General features: G+C 48.4%; 1 protein-coding gene across 2 annotated transcripts in view; it reads left to right on the forward strand.

The window, feature by feature from the left end:
* The first annotated feature begins 269 nt into the window (after positions 1-269).
* The window catches only part of UNC5A (unc-5 netrin receptor A), an 86,349-nt gene continuing 65,059 nt past the window's right edge, over positions 270-21,559 (forward strand). For both annotated transcript variants that reach the window (XM_033140426.1, XM_033140428.1), the window contains exon 1: positions 270-402. In XM_033140426.1, the coding sequence (XP_032996317.1) occupies positions 300-402 (103 nt within the window). In that variant the 5' untranslated portion in view covers positions 270-299. The remainder of the gene's footprint in view (positions 403-21,559) is intronic.

Below are 21,559 nucleotides of genomic sequence, written 5' to 3' on the forward strand. Positions count from 1 at the left end.
GCCCCCTTCTCCTGCCGCCGCTCCCCGCCAGCTGCCCCTCGAAGCCCTGGCGGCGGGTCCGTCCGGCCATGAGCAGCAGATGGAGCGCGCAGGGAGCCCGCGGCGGGCTGGGGTACTAAGTGCCCCCGAGGTGCCTTGAGGAGTTGTTGCGGCGGCGGCAGCGCGGAGCAGACTCCAGCTGGGACACCCCCCCCCTCTCCAGTGCTCCCTGGGCCGTCCCCATCCCCTCCCCCCCTTCCTCCCTCCCTGGGCCGGATCCTGCCCCGTCCTCACACGACGACCCTCTAACCTAACGAAGGATGACTTTATGGCAGCAGCTGGGAGCCGGTGCCCGCCTGGGCACAAGGCTATGGCATGTCCTACTGGCTGGCACGATCCTCACTAGCCACATTCATCCCAACGGTGAGTCAGAGCGCTTTTTACGCGCGGTGGCGTCGGTCTGGTTGTAGCAGAGTGAGCGGCTCTCGCGCTCTGCTCGGGTGCCTTCCTTGACGGGTGGCATCCTCGGGGACGGCGGGGGGGGGCGTCGGCGGCGTGAGGGGGGGGGGCTGGAGCGGAAGATGCATCTGAGTTCGGTTCGACGGGGAGTACGGTGGGCACTGGCGGAGGATACGGCGCCGTGGCTTCAGCCAGGGGGGAATGGAGCCGCCAGGTGGCATCGTCGTAGGAGTGTGCACGAGATGTGTGTTATGGAAGCCAGGGGCTCAGCAAGCGGGAGTGGGCGCGGGTCGTCGTCGTCGAGGTGCGCGGGGAACCCTGGACTCGAAAGGGAGCCACTTGGCATCACCAAGTGTAATCTCAAACTTTCCAGCCCGACTGCACCCCCTGCTCTAAAGCAGCCACTGGGCTCGGTGCCATGTGCAACGCTGCCACCCGCTGCCCTGGCACTACCGAAGTGTGTCTTGCGTCTGCAGCAGAAGCACCCTCTTTTCCGGGGCTCCGTCTTGATCTCTCAATGCTTGCGTTTCTGCCCATTGCTCCTGCCCTTTGAGTTTAAGGCAAGAGCTGGGGAGCGTGGGGGTGTCTGGCTGCATCTCTGCCCCATCCCCACCCACCCTCTTGCCACTCCTCTTGGCTTCAGTGGAGCTCACCGTCTTATTTGTCTTGCTTCTCAGATCTGGCAGGCAGTTCTCTTTTTTTGCAAGGTGACCGAAGGGTTTTGTAGGAAGGATGTGAAACAGAGACGTCTTGACTGCTTTGGCCTCAGCAGGATAACTGGGACCTCTCTGTACAGGAGGAATACTGGAAGTGGGACTTCCAACAACTATGGGGGCAGCTGTTCCTAGAGGTTGGCAGGGGAAGTTTGTGGTTGGGGGAAGGAGAGAAGATTGTGGTACATATATTTAACCTGAAAAGCCCTGGGTCTGTGATGGGGACCCCAAGCTGAGGATTTGACGAAAGGTGGGAGCATGGGGCCTAGTGGTGCAGCTGCGTTCAGTTTGCCCTGTGCCAAAGAGAGGAATATTAATGTAGGAAGGTGTGTGTGTGTGTGTGTGTGTGTGTGTGTGTTATTAGGATGACAGAGGGTGTCTTCAGAGGGTTGGCTAATTGTTTTACATTCCTCACCAACAAAGACACCCATCTGCTCACCCAGAGTTCACTGTCCGGCTGGGCTCAGAGGCAGTTAGTTTACTGATCAGAGCAGCATCTAAGGCTTGAGCAAAAAACAGTGCAGCCCTCCAGCCTCCATGAGGCCTGGCAGGGCTTTGATTCCCAAACTAAACTGTGGCGAACTGAGGCCCAGAGTCTTAGGGACATTGCCAAGGTCAGCCAGCAGGTCAGTAGCAGAGCATGGAACCAAAGGAGGACAGCCATTCTCATTCCTACCACCCTCTTTCTCTAAGCGGAGTCTTGGGGAAGCTAACCTGGCATGCACAGGTGTGTCTCTGGAATTGCTTCTGGAGCCTCATCAGCAGAAGGATTTCCAAGCTTCAACTCCAGCCACTCCGTCATAATGCACCAAAGAAACACACACACACACACACACACACACACACACACACATGCACTCATGGATGCACACTTTGCAGGATCTCTTGAGGATTAGAAGGGTCCTTTTCAAATTGTTTGCAGCTCCCACCGACCCCATACAGCAAGAGGTTCAAACATATGCTAGGCACTCGTGTGCACGCACGACAAACACACACACAGACACATTCACAAATGCAAAAGATAATGTGCACATACACAAACACACATGCACAGACAGGGTGATTGCATTGCCAGCAAACATTCACACAACTGCACACATGTTATGCTGCCTTTGATCATAACAACTCCTCTCTAGGCAACACGCCTCCTGGCCACACACTTGTATGCCACAGAGCCCTTCAGTTACGCACCTAGCCAGAACACCTGGCAATGAGGAATACATGCCCTCTACAGAGCAGCCACTACCAACTGCACAAACAAGCTGCCTATTGTAGAGCTGCACAGTGATTCTTTGAAAACCCGCACATGCCACAGGCTGCTTTGAAGGATGAGGACCTGGACCTGGCAGCAGAGAGGAGCATGAGTGGATACTGTTTTGTCTTTTCACTCCGCTCTTCCCACTGATCTCAGTGCCAGCCTGTAGGGAGACAGCCAACTTTCAAGCCAAGCAGGGGGTAAGTCTTCCCGTCTAGAGGCACAGTCACAAAAGGGGCCCACATAGAGGGGGGCCTCTTCCCTGCTGAAGATGGTGGGCGTTCCACCTGCCTGGAGGCTGTGGCTCATCCTGGCAGCGTAGGAAGCCTTTCGCCTATGGATGAGGGCAATTTGACCCCTTTGCACAGAGCGGGCAGGCAATTCCAGAATGCAGACAGTTTGTTCTGTGCTCTTCCAAATCTACAAGAGCCCAAGCCAATTGCATCATCCCACATGCCCCAAGTTATTGTGCTGTTCTGAGGACTCAGGGAGCCATGGCGGTATCAGCTGTAGCCAGGCACAGTGTCAGAGCTGAAACAAGCATTGAAAAACTGCTGGACTAATTGTCTCCCCCCCACCACCACCACCAATGCTCCATAATCCTGACTTTCTCAGCCTGCTCCCTTAGGATCACACAACTACCTTTTTGTCTCAGATTGTCTTTGTCCCTTAGCTCTCTTTTTGCTCCCATGCATTTCCCCCAAAGTTGTGTCTCTTGGTTTTCCTCACTGGCTTCTTAAGACTAATGGCCCTCAGTTCAGCTCTATGATCCTACACTGCCTTGATGGCAATTTCCCTCCACAGTTCTGTTTGTGGGGAGTGAGCAAGGAGATCATATGGAGTGAGGTGACCCAATCACTATCAACACATAATACAATTACACCCCACCTTATACATGAATCCAGCATAACTGCTAGCCTATGGTTGGGTGCATTCCCTGCACAACACCAAAGTGGATTAAAATCCCATTTTCCTCCATTTCATTTCCTCCAGAACATGGAAGGGGTCCACCCATTGACTGTCTTGGGCTGCCCTGATAGCTTGATGGTTTGGTTAAAAAAAAAAGGAGTAAGGGGTAACTGATCTCTATTGAAATTGATATTGTGACCTCAGGTGAAGGGTGCATGTGCTCCAATGGAGGGTTGATTGGAAACCTCACGGTGGACTAAGATGTCGGAAATCAACAGCTGAAGATGAAGGATGCCTCTGAGCTGTGCCTGGGGTGGGACATAAGGGGCCAGTGGATGTAAGTGGGAGGGATCTGAAGCCTGCAATTTAGTTGGTGTATTACTGGACTGCCTCTCCATTAGGCAGCCACGTCTGTGATTTGCCCTGCCAGTAGTGAGATAAGAGAAGGCATCATCTGTTTATTTTCACAACACATGGTGCCCCCAGAGTGCCCCTTGCCTAAGTTAAGGTACAAGTTAAGGAAGCATACAACCCCACTTCCTTTTGATAAGCAAAAGGAAAGGACAGGGTTGTCAGATCAAAATAAAAACAAAGGACACCCCGGAGATGTGCCTTGTGCCCCACAGAGTTATGCAGAGGTGAAATGTTCTTATATAAAAGGGTTGACCTGTCTGCTTGGTGTTCTTGATTTGCTCAGATGTGAGGTGCAACCCTTTATGAAGCATGAGATTTGGAACAAGTGAGCTAGTGACAAAAGACAACCCATGGGAGAATCCCATGGCAAATGTCATACATACGCTAGCGGGTCTGGCATATCCTATTCCAACTTGTGTTAACAAGTTCAACAATATAACATTCCCTTTTAAACTTACACAGTGGATACATTGCTCAGGTTCGCTAAAATCTCTATAATAATATTGTCCTGGTTTTCCCCCCTTTATTCCCTCCTAAAAGATAAGACACAACACAGTCTTCTATAAAAGTATAAAAAGTTTACTTACATTACACATCTGTTCACAATAGGATCCCAGAAGGCAGACTTAGCTTTAAAAAGTTACATGCACTTGGATAAGGGAGATAGTTCCTTGTCCTCTCCAAGAGAGCATCTTTGGCTAAGCATATGATGCTTCCTCATCAAAGTGTAGTCAAAAAAGAGAGAGATGGCGGCCAGTCCTATGCCTTTCGTTACCTGCACAGGTGAGGCCACACCCACCTCTAGTCACATGTAGAGGAAGTCTGTCCCAGCCCAGGAGAAACAGGAAGTTCCGACTGGCTGATCCAGACATCCCCTTCTATGTCCACTCTAGGGATGTTGTACTTGACTGCTCCCGTGTTTCACATCCCACAATGAGAAGGTGTTTTCTCTCATTCACTCACTAGAAGATGCTGTCTTCATAAGGACCTTTGAGTCTGGACTCTGCAAAGGCAGAGAGAAGGACGTAGGAGGGGGCATTCTCTTGGCAGAACTAGAAAGGTGAAGGATTGGAGAGGTGAAAGAAAAGACTGTGGTGGCAGGCGCCAGGTCCCTATGTTCCCATAGTTACATAATTAAATACTAATGCAGGAATGTGGAACCTGTGGACCTCCAGATGTTACTGTACTACAATACTCAAAACATCTGCAGGGAACCGGATTGTGGATGCCAGAGCTGTTGTGCCCATGAATACCAGTTGCAGGCATGCTCCAGAAGGGCTGATTGCAGCCAAGAGACATTTCTAACCACTACGGTGGTTTCCACAGTTTTGGAAGCCTTGGTTTTGATAATGTCAGTATGGCTTAGGTAGGATGGGGCAGCTATTGCAACATGAGAATTGTCAAATTTGCACCTTTCTGGAGCGGGAGGGAGGCAGCAGTTCAAAACCAGGGTGGGCTTTGAGAAGCCTTTCCTATGCTGATTCCCTCCCATTGCCTCTATGGGTTTTTGTCACCTCCATCCCCTCTTCCAGCAGTCTTGGTGGATCACCAGCATATAACCTTTCTGCCCCCACAGCTCCAAATCAAAACCAGCCAGCCTACTCAGACTGACAGCTGAATGTCACCTTTCCCAGAGATGAAACTTGCTTGAGAGTTCTCTATGAGTCTCTCTGAGAAATACATATACAGTAACGATAATTTAGGGGAGCTATCATAAAGTAACACATTTTTATTCCCGATTAATCACAGTCACCAATGTGGTTTAGCATCACCACTCTAGCTTTTAATGCAGACATGAGGAAACCACCTCTGTCCAATGGCCACATTCCTTCCAAAGGGCCACATGCCAGTGGTGGGCGGGGCCAGGGGCAAAAGTGGGAGGAGCAAGGGATGTAAATTTTGCCTTTGCAGACCTGGACAATTTCTAGACACACTCACACACCCAGGCACCCAAGAAGCATGATCAAAGCTCAAGGACACATTCCAGCCAGGCAAAAACATTCAAGGAGGGTATGGAGCAGGGGAGAATGCTGAGGGCCAGACAGAGGGGTTTGAAGGGCCTGAGGTTGCCCACCTCTGTTTTATTGTGTGTTCTCAAGATTACTTAATGTGTGTTTAGTCATCCTTTTGCTTTGCATAATTGCAGGAGCTAAAGCATAGTAAATTGATGGACTCCCACCTCCTCTTTCAGTGCATCTTCCTGGGAGTGTACTCCCAATTCTGTGCTAATCTGTGCTTTTTATTCTGGGCTAATTAACACAGAGTGCTCCTTTATAATCCTCAACAGGTAGTACAATCACCTTTCCATTCTTGGAACACTCTTTGGAAGAGAAAAGAGGGGTGGTCCACCTTTTACTAGTCTTCAAGCATTCTGGTTATACCTGTAGAGTGGTTTTTCATGCGTTTTAAAGTGTGTGGAAGGTTGGCCTTATATTATCTTGTAAACAACCCCTTAAATAAGCAGGGGTCATTGCAGCAGGAATGGGAAGACGGTGACGTTACCTTTGTGTGAATCGTGAAGACGAACGTTGCTAAAACCTGCATCCTGAGCCCTGCTTATATTGCAGTTTTTTATTTTTTATTTTAAAAGTGTCAGTAAAAATGTGTTCATAAATCAGAGGAAGTCAGGGAGAAGCAGTAAGAATGACTGGAGGGCAGGGAGCCCTGCCTTACCAAAGCAGTTCGATCTGTTTAGTCTCTCCAAGAGAAGGGTAAAGGGTGACTTGATCACAATCTCTAAGTACCTACATGGTACGGAAGGAGATTTCTGACGGCAGGCGGCTCTTTAATGCAGCAGACAAAGGCAGAAGGAGAGCCCCCAGCTGAAAGCTGAAGGCAGACAAATTCAGACAAGAAATTAGGTGCAGATAAGCTGCACCCTCTTAGCATGTGGAAGAAAGAAAGTAACCATTGGAACAATCTAGCTAGGCAATTGCCAGACTCGCCTTGCTGCTGCTGCTGCTTTTTTTGGGGGGGGGGGAGCCCTCCTTCACAATAGCCCCTTATGGCAGAACGAGGTATGTGCAATATCTTTCATTATCTCTGCGTTCCAAGCAGTGTGAACACCAAACGCTTCCTGGTGACCTTTGGGTGACATCAGCTGGGCAACTTGCACTGAGCTGTTTCATTTTGTTTCTTACCAGCTCATGCTGGGGTCAGGTGCGTTCAGCCCCTTCCTTCAATATCGCAGGAGAAGGAGACGCAAGGGGCACTTCCTTCTCTTCTTGAACCAGAGAGGCGTTCGTGTGAAGTGAGGCTAAATGCCACCCAACCTTTCCAGAAGCTGTTTGCCAAAGTCCCTTTGAGTGTTTGGGCTAGAATCTCCAGCCCAGCAGGTGCAGAAACTCACAATGGACACTTCCAGTGTTCTGATATTGGGGTCAGAGCTCCGTGGTAGAGCTCATACTTTGCATACAGAAAGCCCTGGGTTCAACTCCTGGTATCTCTATGCAGGACTAGGAAAGACTCTGGGAAGCCACAGTAAGGGTTTTCACAATACTGAGTTAGCTGGACCAATTGTGTGGCTTGGAATAAGGCAGCTTCTAAGCTTATACCTATGTCCCTACAGTTTTCTCATCTACAGTTCACACCAAGGATAGCTACATTGGCTTTCCCAAAATTGTTGGACTACAGCTCCTATAATCTTTAAGTATTGGTCATGCTGGCTGGGGCTTATGGGAAGAAGAAGAGTTTGGATTTGATATCCCGCGTTTCACTACCCGAAGGAGTCTCAAAGCAGCTAACATTCTCCTTTCCCTTCCTTCCCCACAACAAACACTCTGTGAGGTGAGTGGGGCTGAGAGACCTCAGAGAAGGGTGTCTAGCCCAAGGTCACCCAGCAGCTGCATGTGGAGGAGTGGAGACACGAACTCGGTTCCCCAGATTACGAGACTACTGCGCTTAACCACTACACCACACTGGCTCTCTGGGAGTTGGGAGTCCAAAAATATCTGGTGTGTTACAGTCTCCACCTTTGGTCTACCCCTGACTGGCAGGAGATCTTCAGTGTTTCAGGCAGATATATCTGGAGAGATTGCAAATTGAACTTATGGAAGGGCTTTGCTTGTTTCACACCAGGTTTTCCTTGTCCAGGTAGATAGAGGGAAACAATACTGAGTGAACTACTCCTGAAACAACTGCAGGCACTCATGTTAATATAATCACACCAATATAAGAATAACAGAAATCCTGAAGTGCCTCTAGATATGAGAATTTTGGCAGTGGTGTGACCTTCAGTCCCTGCCAGCATCTGCTAGTATCTCAATTTAAGATTCTGCCTATGCAGGCCTTTCTTGTACTGCCACCCCAAGTCTGACCCCTCCAGGGTTGTTCTGATTATGCACCCCTCCAATAGCCTACTACTGTAATTAATTATCCATAATTGTAGCTCCCCCACTTCCGCTGTACCCGAACTGAGCTTCAAATGTGACCATAAGAACATAAGCAAAGACCCACTGTCCCTAATGCTGGAAACTCAAATGACCTTTGGATGATCACAGGCAGGTCATAATGAAGATTTGTTTGTCCCCAGCATGTGTTAATTAGAAGTAAACCGTTTCTGAATATAGAATTCCTTTATTCATTCTCATGGCTAAGACACATTGATCAAACTATCCACCATTATTTTGACTGATCCTCATGGCCTCCACCACATCTTGTGGCAATAAATTCCACATGCTAATGATGTATTGCATGGCTATACTCTTAAGTATCCTGAGTCTGCTGCCAATCAATTTTATTTGGATGATCCAGAGGTCCAGTATTTTGAGAGAGAAATCTCTCTATTCATTCTATTCACACCATTCAAAATTTTATAAACCTCTATTATGTTCTTTCTAAGTCATCATTTTTCCTAAACTAAGAAGGATCTCCTTTTTTAGCATTTCCTTTTAGGGAAGATTCTCCAACTTCCTGATTTGTTCAGTTGACTTTTGCTGCGTCTCCTCCAGCTGTGCTGAGGATGTCCCTCATCAAGTCCTCCCTATTCAGACCAAGTAGGCTGTCAGAAATTAGGGCATGTTTTTCCCCCTTGTAAGCAAATATTGATTAAGGATTTTTTTCACTCATGACTTAACAGTACATGTGTGTTCATATACATCGGGTTTTCCCAAACTTGGGTCCCCAGCTGTTTTTGGACTACAGTTCCCATCATCCCTGACCCCTGGTACTGCTAGTTAGGGATGATGAGAATTGAAGTCCAAAAACAGCTAGAGACCCAAGTTTGGGAAACCCTGATATACACAGACACACAATGTATTCAAATGGGGGGAAGGCTCTTTCTGCACAGTTAATTCTACCTCATACCCCATCATAAGAACAGCTCTGCTGGATCAGATCAAGGACCATCAGGTCCAGCATCCTGTCTTCACAGTGGCCGACCTGATGTCTATGGGAAGCCCACAATCAAGACCTCGTACCTATTGATAGCCTCATCCTCCATGAATTTGTCTAAGTCTCTTTTAAAGCCATCCAGGTTGGTGGCTGTCGCTACCTGTTGTGGGAGAAAATTCCCAGGTTTGCCTCTGTGCACTTTTCCCTGTCCTGAACCTTCTAACATAATTATTTGTATTTGTTTATTGCATTTATATCCCACCTTTTTCTCCAAGGAGATCTAAGCGGCATGTATGTGAGGTAGGTTAGGATGAGAGGCCGTGAATGGCCCAAGGTCACCCAGTGAGCTTTAGGGCCAGGTGGGGATTTGAACTCTGGTCTCCAAGATTCTAGTCTGACCCCTCTTAACCACTACACCACACTGGTTCTCCATTAGGGACAGGTTGCCTTATACTGAGTCAGTCAATTAGCTCAGTGTTGCCCACACAGGTTGGCCACAGTTCTCTAGGGTTTCAGATGAGTCTTTGTCCTACTGTCCCAGCCCTACCATGAAGATGTCAAGGACTGGATCTGGAGCCTTTGCCATGGGCCAGGGGTCAGCTTTGCCTGCTGAACAGCAGCCTGAAGGGGGAGAAAGGGGAGTGACTCCACCTGCAGCTGATCAACCTTCAAGGAAACAGAGGAGAGGGAACTGATGAGAACCAGCTGGCTTCAGCCTTCTTAAGCAGAGCTTCAAGCTGTAGGCGGGTACTGGTAGCAATGCTAGTAGTTCCTGGCCCTACCTTGCTTCTTCTTGCTTGTTGTGACCCTGGACCCTGTGATCATCGGGTTCCCGGACCCCTGAACCATCTGACCCCATAGATTGCTGTTTGCCCGCCGGCCCTAGGACTGGACCTGACTTTGGATGCTGCCTCTGTCTCCAGGCATGTACACCTCAGAGACTCTTCTAGTTGGCTGATGTCCCACTCCACTGAGCTCAGCAACAAGACCAGGACAACCTTCTGTATGCAATGCAGATACTCCGTGGTGGAGCAAGGGCCATAACCTAAACATTCAGCTTCACTGATAGCCAGGGTTCTGCTGTTATGAGAAAGGGAGAAAAGCTCTCTATCTGCTTCCTCCACACCTTGCATGATTTTTTTTGTGCCTCTATTATGCCTCCCCTCACTTACTTGCTCTCTACTCAAGTTTTGGAACAGAGGCAAATCTTTCCACAAATACAAATCACTTGGGACTGAACCACCACTTCAGAATGCAGGACAATATTGTGTTTCAATGTCCCGTCCCCACCGTCCCCCACATGCAATCAATTCTTGCACATAGAAAATGAGGAACATAAGCACATGCAGAATTTAAATGGTGTTCTAACAGCAGCCAACCTTTGGGAAAGACACAAGCAGAGTGTAAAAGCAGCAGCCCATTTTGTACCCCCCCCCACAAGGAGTATTCAGGGGCTTCTGATCTGTACCATTCAGAAACTGAGGGGAAAGCTTGCGAGAATCCTCTCTGGCATCCCTTTTTTTCCCTCCACAGGCAAGAGATGCATGGTGTGTTTTGTTTTGTTTTGATGATGTGGAGCATTCACTCCTGTGAGCCCCTCGCCTGCATTCCAAAGTGGTGGACTCCTAGGACGGCAGCACCATGTGTAGTTCAGCTTGGAACACTTTCCCAGTCTTTCTTAGGCTGGATCGATCTTGCTGCCTGAGGGCCCTTTCAAGTGCTAATCCTGTCCGAGTCTTGGATTTTCCTTCATTTGTCCCTGTATTACAAAACTAGTCCCATGGGTTGTGGGGCTTTGCATAATAGGCGGCTATGGGGGTTCTCTATAGGAGAATACAGGAAGTCAGACCATTGGTACACCTCACTCAGCATTGTCCCTGCTGACTGGCAGCAGATCTCCAGGGTTTCAGGCAGGGTTGCAAGGTGGTAAACAGTTATCTAAATCTTCCTAGGGGTGTCCTGGGAGCAGCAGAACTCCCTTCTCAGACAACCTGGCCATCGATCCTCATATAGACATGGCAAGCCCAGCTCCAGGTCAGACTGGGCTCCCAGGAGGGATCTCCTAGGCAGCTTGCCCTCTGATTTCTGGCTTCCATATGAAAAACCACAAGTGTGCTTGCCGGCCCAAATGTGTTGAACAAGGCAAGTTGGTGTGTTTTGATGTGCATCGGAATAAGGTGTGTGTATGGGGGGGGGGAAATCTGTGTTGGTATGGTGCCTGGGGGTCTCTAGCAGTTTGTGCTTGTATCTCTGAACTGGACTATGGATTATCTTGCGGTGCTGAACGTCAGCCCAGGAGCAGGGACTGAAAAATGGATACTGCTCCAGAAGGGGGACTTCTATAATTTCCAGAAGATACACCTCCCTCAGTAGCTGACCCACATGGTAGCAACCTAGATGCTCCACAGCCACTAGAGTAAACCTAAGGGGCCGTGAGAAAGTCCCACATCCATAGCTGTTCTCTGGACAAGGTGGTTGGTTGTGCGCGCGTGTTTTTGAACCCCAGCTTGCGTCAGCCAACAGGGCCAACGGTCAGGGGTGATGAGCACTGTCATCTGGCAGCAGGGTGGCTCATTCCCCACCCCACCCCCCATCCCGGCTATGTGTGCATGCATGGTGGAAGCAAGGGCCAGGGAGGAAGGATCAGTGACGTTTGAGAAAGTCTCCTGCGGCTGTAATTATGTGCTTGGGTCATCAGACAAGCGCTGGAGCCAACCCAGCCATTTCGTGGAATGAAGCAAGGAGACCCCCTACTGGGCAACTGTAGACTAACTGGCCTGGAGCTCCCTCCACTCACCCTTTAGGAGTTTTCCCCAAATGTCACTCAAAGCCATTACGCTGCTATTTGTGTGCACATGCGGGCACTGTTTATGCAGGCTTGAAAGCGGAAAAAGGAGCATTAACACCCCCCAACAACAACTAAGTAGAAATTGCATTTGAATTGCAGAAGAGATAAATAGGTACACATCAGATGTGTGAGAAGGCCATAGAAGAGGCTGGCTGGCTGGCTTTTGCCCTGGAATGGAAAAGGAATTGTATGTTAGGTCCGTGGCTGGCCATGCCCGTGTCAGGGATCTATCAGAGCTTGACAAGCCCCAGCCACACATAATAGATCTATATGGTTTTGCGTTTTTGTTACTGTGACAATCACTATGGCTCACAGAACCGGCAGGGCTGGAGCAGACCACAGAGACAGAACAGCTGAGGAAGGTGCTAATTGTGCAAGGCCTTACCTGCCAACATTTCCCTACTTCACAAGTCTGCTTGCTAAATAATTGCCCCATCTCCACATGGATGCATTTTGTGAAGGAGGCCAGGAGACAGGAAATGTGTGAGGAGCTGGAAGTCTCCCTATCTTGTGGGGACACACAAGAGGCTGAACTGGGAGAGAGATTGCAGCGGGGATGGGTTTGTGATGGTGGTGTGGGGGCACCACCACCTCTCAAAATTACACCCCCCCTTCCAGGCCGGGCAAGTTGCATTGCACCAAACACAATTTGCCTCCAGGGAGGAATAGGCAGAGGCAATCTGTGCAGGGCGGGAAGAGCCGAAAGCCCTCTTCCCTCATTGCATGTTCCTTCTAATGTGGGGCAAGCTTGGGATCCCATTGCTGTGTGTATGTGGGGAGTCTACAGTGGCTGCCTCTGCCTGCTGCATCCCCCCTTCCTCCTCAAGGCCTCTGTCTCCTCCTCCACTCTGCAGCTGGAGGGACCAGGGCTCAGGGTGACCTTGAGGCTCCAGCAGGAACGTTATTGAATCCAAGCGTTTGATCCTCAGTTGCAATTAAAGGAGAGGCAAAGAATTTGTTTGGCCTTCTGGAGCCACCTTGACACTCCTTGCTGGAGCAGCTGCTATATGTAGTCTTGCCCCAGAGGGTTGAGAGGAAGAGAGAGAAGGGGTTCACAGGAATTTTCAGTAGTGTGGTCCCTTCCTACCCAGAACCTCAGTTTCTTCTCCTCCCCCAGCCCGACAAATGCCCCACAGACCCCACCAGGCACACCCCCATGGCCTCTCTTCTTGCACAAAGTCTTGCTTTCATCCTTCTGTCTGAAGCTGGCCCTCTCCTGCTCTGCCACCACGGTGATTTCGACTCCGAGCTCCATCCCCCTCCCCATCTCCAACTCTGCAGCGGCCCCTAAATCTGGGACAGGTGGAAGTGGCTGTGGCAAGCGGTTGCTGAGGTGAGTGGTTGCTACGGCAGCACGGCTGATGCCTGACGACCGGGAAGCATCTGCCATTAATCAGGGCAATAAGTGGGTCTCTCAAGGCAGGATGCTTGGTGCAGATCAGCAATTAGCAAGGGCAGCCTCCCCGTAATGAGCAATTGTGGTAACAAGGGGGTGGGTGGGGAGAGGCAGGAGAGAGGCAGCAGAACGGGAGTACCTGGCAGCCCCTTTCCCTCCCCCTCCACCACCCCATGAAATGCCTCTGTGCAAGGGAGCTGTTAGCGGCTTCTGTGCTGAGCTTGTTGGAGCCCAGCTGCCTCTGCCCCAATTAGCCCAGTGCCCTTTCCGCTATAAGTCAATGTTACCAATGTTGGGTTTGTAGTCTGGCCTTTTAAAGAAGGCGCTTTAATGTATTCAGTGACAACTGGGGAGCTGTGTTAAGATATTGCTGTCAGAGCAGGAACGCAAGCTCTGGATCTTTGTTGACCTAGACACCGTCTTGCACCCCTGGCAAAATAGCAGAGAGGTGAGCTGGTGTGTGAGCGAGGCTGGCAGGCTTATAGATGCTCTTATCTGTTCATCCTTCCTTATGGCCAGGCTCCTCTGCTTTCTGCTGCTATTCTTGATGCACACTCCCTCCAACGTATGCTCTGCCCCAGGATTCAACAATGAGTTGGTCCAACTATTGAAGTGCTGTCCACGTCCGAAATACTGCCAGGCTTCTGGTCCTAATTTGACATGACGTGTTAATTCTTGGACCTGATTCTCCTCCTCACTCAGGTGGTACCGTAAATTTGTGTGTACTTCAGACTTCCTCAACCTTGGCCCTCCAGATGTTTTGAGACTACAATTCCCATCATCCCTGATCACTGGTCCTGCTAGCTAGGGATCATGGGAGTTGTAGGCCAAAAATATCTGGACCAAGCTTGAGAAAGCCTGGTCTACTTTAAACCGCAGGCGGGAACTTGTGCAACTGAGTGCCATTATTCCGTACAAAATACTCCCTGCACATAGAAAACAAGCTGTCAAGTAGAGAAGTGTTCTAGCCTAGACTTTTCAGCCTGGCTTCCAGTCCCCCCCCCCAAAAAAAATATGCAGGCAACGTTAGGAAAACACTCCACAATTTAAGTTCCCCCCTGCAATTTGAAGTGGTACAGTCACATGTTCACCATCTTGGTGAGAATTAGGCCTAAGAAAGGTTAGTAGAAAAAAAGCAACAGAAAATGGAGTATGGCTGTTCCTTGGGCACAAGCACAGGAAGGAATGATGGGTTAAAAATGGGAAATGACGGCCTCTACTATCACAGCTGTGTCGCTTCAAAGCGTAGACCAGGGCTCCCGCAATGAAATGCTCTTCCACACAAACAAAAACTCCCTGTGTATAAAATGGTCGTATGTAAGGGAGGTTCCTGTCGTTAGTAGACCTGTTCCCTCTGACAAGCTGGCTGGCCCCAGCTGTGTGGTTGGTTTTTTCATTTGATAGCTTTTCTATGATCCAGTTACTAGACCCACACCACTTGGGGTGATCATATGGGACTTGGCTTCCCAAGATGCAGAACCAACTCAGTAATTCCTATAAGACAGGAGCTCAGTCATCGTCACCATCACATTCCATAATGATGCAGATGCATTTTCCTGTATCAGGAATGAAGAAACTGTGCCCCCCCCCAAAAAAAATTTGTTGGGCCCTAACTCTGGTTAGTGTCAACCAGCATATCCAGTGCTCAGGGATGATGGAAGTTGTTGTCTTGGTCAAGATAGCAAATTTAATTTAAAAAAAAATTAAAAACAACATTTGGAGGGCCACAGGTTTGCTACCCTTACACCATACATACCCCCTACAATGCATGTTCTCCTATTTTGCCCTGGTATTGAGGAATGGGGTGGGATCTGATTATGCTACAACACAAGCGTCAAGGATTTCTGAGCAATACGCCCTCCATTTTGGGATTCTGGGTGGTCTTTTTAGCCCAGCCCTAGCCCTGGGGATGTGCTTGTTGGCTGGAGGGGCGGCAGCAGAGATCTTTGCAGCCTCTAGTGCTTTGCTAATTGCATGTAATGGGAGAAGTGTTATCAGCTGAAATACTTAATTAGCTAAATTCCATTGTGATGCAAAACCGCCACTGACAAATTCATTTATAACAATCACTGACTTAATCAGCACTTGGCCCTACCGTTTATTGCGAGTACAACATGAGGCTGGGAACTGGGAACCAACTTCAGTCTCATGAGCGCAACTCCGTTTGGCTTTCCAGCCGAGAGCCTGGCGGCAGGGAGTGTGCTAGGAGCTGTGTGTGAGAGAGGCACTGGCTGAGGAAGGAGCTCCTAACCTCCTCAGGTGGCATGGCAAACATTATACCTTTGAAGCACATCCTTTCCCTCAGAGAATTCTGGGCACTGTAGTTTACCCTGCACAGAACCACAATTCCTGGCAACCCTTAATGAACTCCAGTGCCCAGAATCCTTTGAGGGAAAGAACATCCTTTGAATGTGCTTCAAGAGGCATAGAATGTGCAGAGCCAAAGTTGCAGCATCCCAAATTATGACAGTTGGGTCTGAAAAATAAAACAAAAGGGTGGTGGTAAGACAGAATCAGATACACAGTTCTGTGATGCTGGGTATGCCAAGAACTGCTGGGTTTTTAACTATGGTTTTAAGGCAGTTTCCCCCAGCCTGGTGCCCTCCAGATGTATTTCGACTCCCAACTCACATCAACTTCAGTTAGTATAGATAGGTGTGATAGAAGCTAGAGTTTAATAACATCTGGAGGACACTAGGCATTGGGAAAGTAGATTTACATGGGCACTTTGTGCCCATTGAGACTGATAGGGTGGAAGGCAGGGAGGCCAACAGCAGGTGGCGCTAGAGTCAATGAGAGGCAGAGCCAACTAATTCCGGTAACTTCATCTTCCCTGCTGAATTCTATAATAGCAACACTAAAGGTTTACCCACACTTACCTCTTACCCTACTCTTTTCAGACACAGGGACACTCTTTAATGCTACATGCATTTAAGCATTTTCTTTTTTGCCCCAAGCTTTCCCTGCAAAAACACACTCTTTAAAGCTGAATCGGAGCAAAAGTCAGTTCAGGTTTTCCACAGATTGATGTTTGCTCCGATTGAGCTTTAAAGAGTGGGGTTTTGGCAGGAAACACTCTGGAGCAAACAAAAGGGTGCTTTGACACAGAGCTTTAAACCATGGACTACACCTGGAAAGAGCAGAGGAAAGGCAAGTATGGATAAGTCCTGAGTCTAAGGAGGAAGCTGATAGCCAAGGGTGCCCCCTGGATTGGATGCAAGAAACGCATAAGACTTCCCCAATCTGGGTTCCTTTAGGATAGGCATGGCCAAACTTGGCCCTCCAGCTGTTCTGGGACTACAACTCCCACCATCCCTAGTTAACAGGACCAGTGGTCAGGGATGATGGGAATTGTAGTCCCAAAACAGCTGGAGGGCCAAGTTTGGCCATGCCTGCTTTGGGAGGAAGCTAAGGACATAAAATTAGTAACAACAGCAGCAACAATAATTATTTAAAAGGCAGGCAAGTGGAGGCTGCTTAGGGCGGATTGAGGTTGCTGGGGTTAAACCAGCCTCCATTGCTGATTTATGATATGACTCCCAAATATAGGTTCTAGCCGGGGTTAATTTATGTCAGGACCCAGCCCTCCCTCTCAATATATGTTCAGCATCATGGTTGAGTAATAAGCATTTCTTGAGCATGTGCAGAGTGCCGCCTCCCCATCTCTCTCACCCACCCCAAGGAGTAAAAGATAAGGAGCTGCTTCAGCCCCGACCTCTCTGTTTCCAGAAATGAAGCACCTGCTCTTGCCTGGTTCCATCCTGGGTGGGCCGTGCTCACTCTTGACAAGCCCCCTCATGGGGAGCTATATTTTGGAAATGGCACATCTTATCCTGTCAGTGATATTTCTGGCTTGATTTTGATAAGAGTGGGAACTCTGGCTTGTTTTGCATCCGACCTCTGCTGTATGGCTGCTGCAAAGCCCCTTCTCTGTGGCTGCTTCTTACGAAGCATAGGTTACATGTCCCAAGTGCCACTCAGTCGGACTCGCCCAGGCCCCATAGGCACCGTACATGCCAGGGATCACCCCCTGATTGGGGCTGCAGGTGCCTGGGACTTTTACATATTTCTGAAAGATTGCAAGGACCAGCCACAAGGAAGCTGCTTTGTGGTGGCAATCACACTTCAGAGGGACTTCCTGATGACAGTGACAGCAGCAGTAGGTCTTGGGTAACTCAGACACTGTCAATTTTGGAGTTGTTTGGCACTGGGATTCTCAGGGATTCCTCCAGGCAGGAAAGAGGCGAAGGTGGGTGAGGGAGAGAGCAGCTCTCTGTAAACCTCTTCATGGCTGACATGTCCTCCCACCCCTTTGATGCTCCTGGCTTCAGTCTGGCTGGTGGACACAGTTCCAGTTCCGCCAGCCAGGACCTCCTGCCAGATCAGCTTGGCCCAGGTGTGGTGGATGTGAGCTTGCTGCTCATGCAGAGCCAGTGGCATAAGCAGTGCATGGATCTTGCAGAATGAGGTTCAGCCTGCCCAGTGCTCAGTGCGTAAAAGGACTTGGGGGAACCCAAAGGAGACCAGGAAGAGGCCCACAGAAGTAGAAAGATTTTAGATCTTTCTCATTTTTTTCAAAGGAAGACCTGTGTGTTTGTGTGTAACAGAAGCAGGGAACCTGTTGGGAGGTGCTCACGTGGGCAGCTGGGTAAGCCTGTAAGCAATGTCTTGCACCTCTCTGTTCTGTTTTTTTAATGTCCAATTTTGCACAGTGCCGATCACCTAAGCAAAAGTCTTTAAAAAAAAATAGTAATACCGTAGTCCAGATATTGTTTTTCAATCTCACCCAGTTATGACTTCCCAACCTACCTCTACTCATTGGGGTGGGGGCTTCAGGTTGATGAAATCTTATGTAGAGAAGAGCCACTTTTGCAAAGAGCATGACTGCAACACTGTTTACAAAGAATTAGGAAATTAGTTATCAAGTTCCTCTTTTCTTTTTGCAAAGGCATATAATAGCTTTTGCAAATAGCATTAGAGAAACCAACTGTCCCAGAGGCTACCAGTTACCAACTAGTGCAAGTGCTCATCCCACTTCTAGTTTATGGGACTGGAATATCCAGAAACCACCTTGCCCTAATACTACCCCGATATATCCCAATAGTGTCATCAGGTGTAGTCTCTTCAGCTCTAGTACATAAGGAACCGAGGACCTACGATCAACATCCTCTGTGGAATGAAAGCCTTGGAGATAGCAGAAATGTTGCCCATGGACTGGTTCATGCAGAGTCAGGTCCCCTCCTGGGTTCTCTCCTAGTTGTGGGAGTGTTTGTTCTGCAGAGATCAGTAACCTGGCTTTTGTTTGCTTCGTAAACCATCTAATGCCTTTCTCATTGATGTACAAACAAGAAATCAGTCTAGAGGTCAGCGCAGTGGGGACTAGATGTCAGGACTCCTGGGTTCTTTCTCTGGACATGGATGGATGAAAATAAAGAGGGGGAGGTCCCTTTGGCCATTTTCTGTTATGTGGCTTATTTTCTTTACTTAGGTTGGGAACGGGTTGTGCACTGGATCTAACTGTGTGTGTTTGTGTGTGGCTTCTGACTCATTGTGGGGAGAGCATACATGTTTCTGGAGTTTTATAAAGCTGAACTTCTTGCTTTGGGGCACTTAATTTCTCTCATGTATCTGACTAATAAATATCACTTGCCCAATGATTGGCTAAGATTTGTCTTGGCCAACAGGGAGGTTAATATTATTTTCATTGGTTATGCCACAAAATGCTGAGATTTAGATATTAGTTTTAGGTCCTGTGGCTCCTGGCCAACTGGTGTCCTCTGATACTGCTCCTTCCCATGAGCAGACACCTACTTCCATCTCAACCTCCTTCCCCAACTTGAGTTTCCTTCTCTGAAGGAGCACAGGTGATCCCACAAAGGTACCTCATTTCGAATAAATTTGTCCAGAGCCAACATGTCTCGGCAACGAAAAGTGCCAGTCCTTGTTGGCTGGCCCAGCTAGCCTTTCCTAACCTCACTTCCCAGTGGTCTAGAGACACCAGCCACAGCTTGCCAGGCCTAGCCTGTCTTTGGCTGCTAACTCACTGGAGCTCAGCCCAGGTAGAATTGGTGCTTGACAACTCCAGCTGGCATATCCCAGTTTTCTAGTATTTGCCCAGCTGGATAGCCATCAATATTGCATTCCAGTGTCATTAGCAATAATGAATCGGACTTCCTTCCTGACAGTATGTATCTCAGGATATATCTTCTCAACTGTCGTGCAGATTTCACTCCAGGTGCTCTACAAATGATCTGTCTTGGGGTTGGTATTATTGTGGGGCAGTGTGGAATTGGCTGCATGAATGTGGAAAGGCATATATTGGCTAGTGACCATGTCATCATTAATGATTAGCAACACCACTCCATTCCTCATGCCATGCATTAGTTGTAAGTACATTTAAACACACCCTTTACTATACAATTGTATAGTAGCAGTGAAAAGCCCTCACTCTGGGCCTGTGAAGTGGCAAAGACCAGCATGGCAAAAACCAACAACAACCTAATTCTACATATACATTCAGAGAGTCTGAACAGGAACGAGAACCAGGTTGTAGTGAATAGCTCAATGGCGATATTAACCCAGTGTGCATCAGCTGTGGAAAAAGTGAATTCTATGCTAAGGGACTGCAAACACCCATACCCACACCTGCCAATATCATAATGCCTTTATACAAATCTCTTGTGTTATTGCACTTGTAATACTGTGTACAGTTCTATTTGCCTAACCTCAAAAGGGATATTGTAGAACTGGAAAAGGTTCAGAAGAGAGCAACCAAAATCATCAAAGGGATGGAGCAGCTCCCCTTTGTAGAAAGGTAGATTTGGATCTTTTTACTTTAGAGTAAGAGGCGACATGATAGAGGAATGTAGAATCATGCGTGGTGTGGACAAAGTGGACGGGGAGAAAGGAGACGTTTTTTGCCATCGCTCCCAATACTATGACTTGGTGCCATCCAATGAAACTCAGTGTATTGGAAGATTCAGGACAGACAAAAGAAAGTACAAATTCTCAAGAGTGCTATGAAATTCTGACCCACAAGAGAGCAATGGCCATAGACCTGGATGGTTTTAAAAGAGGATTAGGCAGATTCATAGAGGACATCAAAAACGACTAGCCACAATGGCTCTGTTCCACCTCCACTGTCAGAGGCAGCATGTCTCTGAGTACTAATTGTTGAGAATCACTAGTGGAGAGAACCCTGCTGCACTCGGGTCCTGCTTGTGAGTTTCTCATAGGCACCTGGTTGTGCACTGTGGGAACAGGATGCTGCTCTACTAGGTGGGTCCTTCTCTTGATTCAGCAGGGCTGTTCTTATGATCCAGATGGTACTACTCTTTCTTTCTGCACTCCAGTGATTCAGTTATTTGTTCTTTAGTAAGGTTCCCTACCCACCCACCCCCACCATCTCCTCGATTGTGCTAGAAAAGGATATGATGCGGTTGATTCTGAATTTTAACAAGCCACAAACGTCCGCTCAAAATGCAAAACATTTAATTCTCTAGGTTTACAGGTTGTTCACAAGAAAGCTCAAGGTATCCTTGTGTGCTGTTCTATGTTTCTTACATACCATATTCTAGATTTTGTGGGTAAGCCTTTAGGAGGTGGGAAATCAAGTGCGGATTTCTACCTCTATTAAAGGTAGGAAATGGGTGGATTTCTTGCCTCTTCCAGTGCTAGAATGCTATGCTTAATATAAATTATGCAAAGCAGTAATATGTATGCAATAATATGTATGCAAATACCTTTAATTAACATAACTTGCTCAATTGGCATATTTTCTTCTTAACCAAATATTTGAGTATTAGGAGAATTTACAGTTCTTTTGGCAGAGAATGGTGGAATGGCTGGATGAAATGCATGCATGGGTGGCAATAGGAGAACAAAGAGGAAGGGCACAAAGGTGGACCAGGAGGCTAGGAAGAGCCACCCAAACTTGCTCCCCTAAGAAGTGCAGCATTCTGGAGATAAGTGCTCCAATGCAGAAATTTATTGTGGGTGCAGAAGCCCTGGCGCTCCCATGGGTTAGCATGTTCTTTTGAGCACATTGATCTTTTCTCTCTACTGAAATTAGTGGAGCACCCTTTGCTTATTCGAATTCTCTGTGTGCATCACATCTCCAGGCTGTGGCTCAGTGGCAAAGCATCTGTTTTGCATGCAGAAGGTCCCAGGTTCAATCCCCAGGATCCCTAGATAGGACTGGGAGAGACTTCCCACCTGAAATCCTGCAGAAGAGCCACTGCCAATCGGTGTAAACA

Source organism: Lacerta agilis, chromosome 2 (assembly GCF_009819535.1).
Source record: "Lacerta agilis isolate rLacAgi1 chromosome 2, rLacAgi1.pri, whole genome shotgun sequence".
Lineage (NCBI taxonomy): Eukaryota > Metazoa > Chordata > Lepidosauria > Squamata > Lacertidae > Lacerta > Lacerta agilis.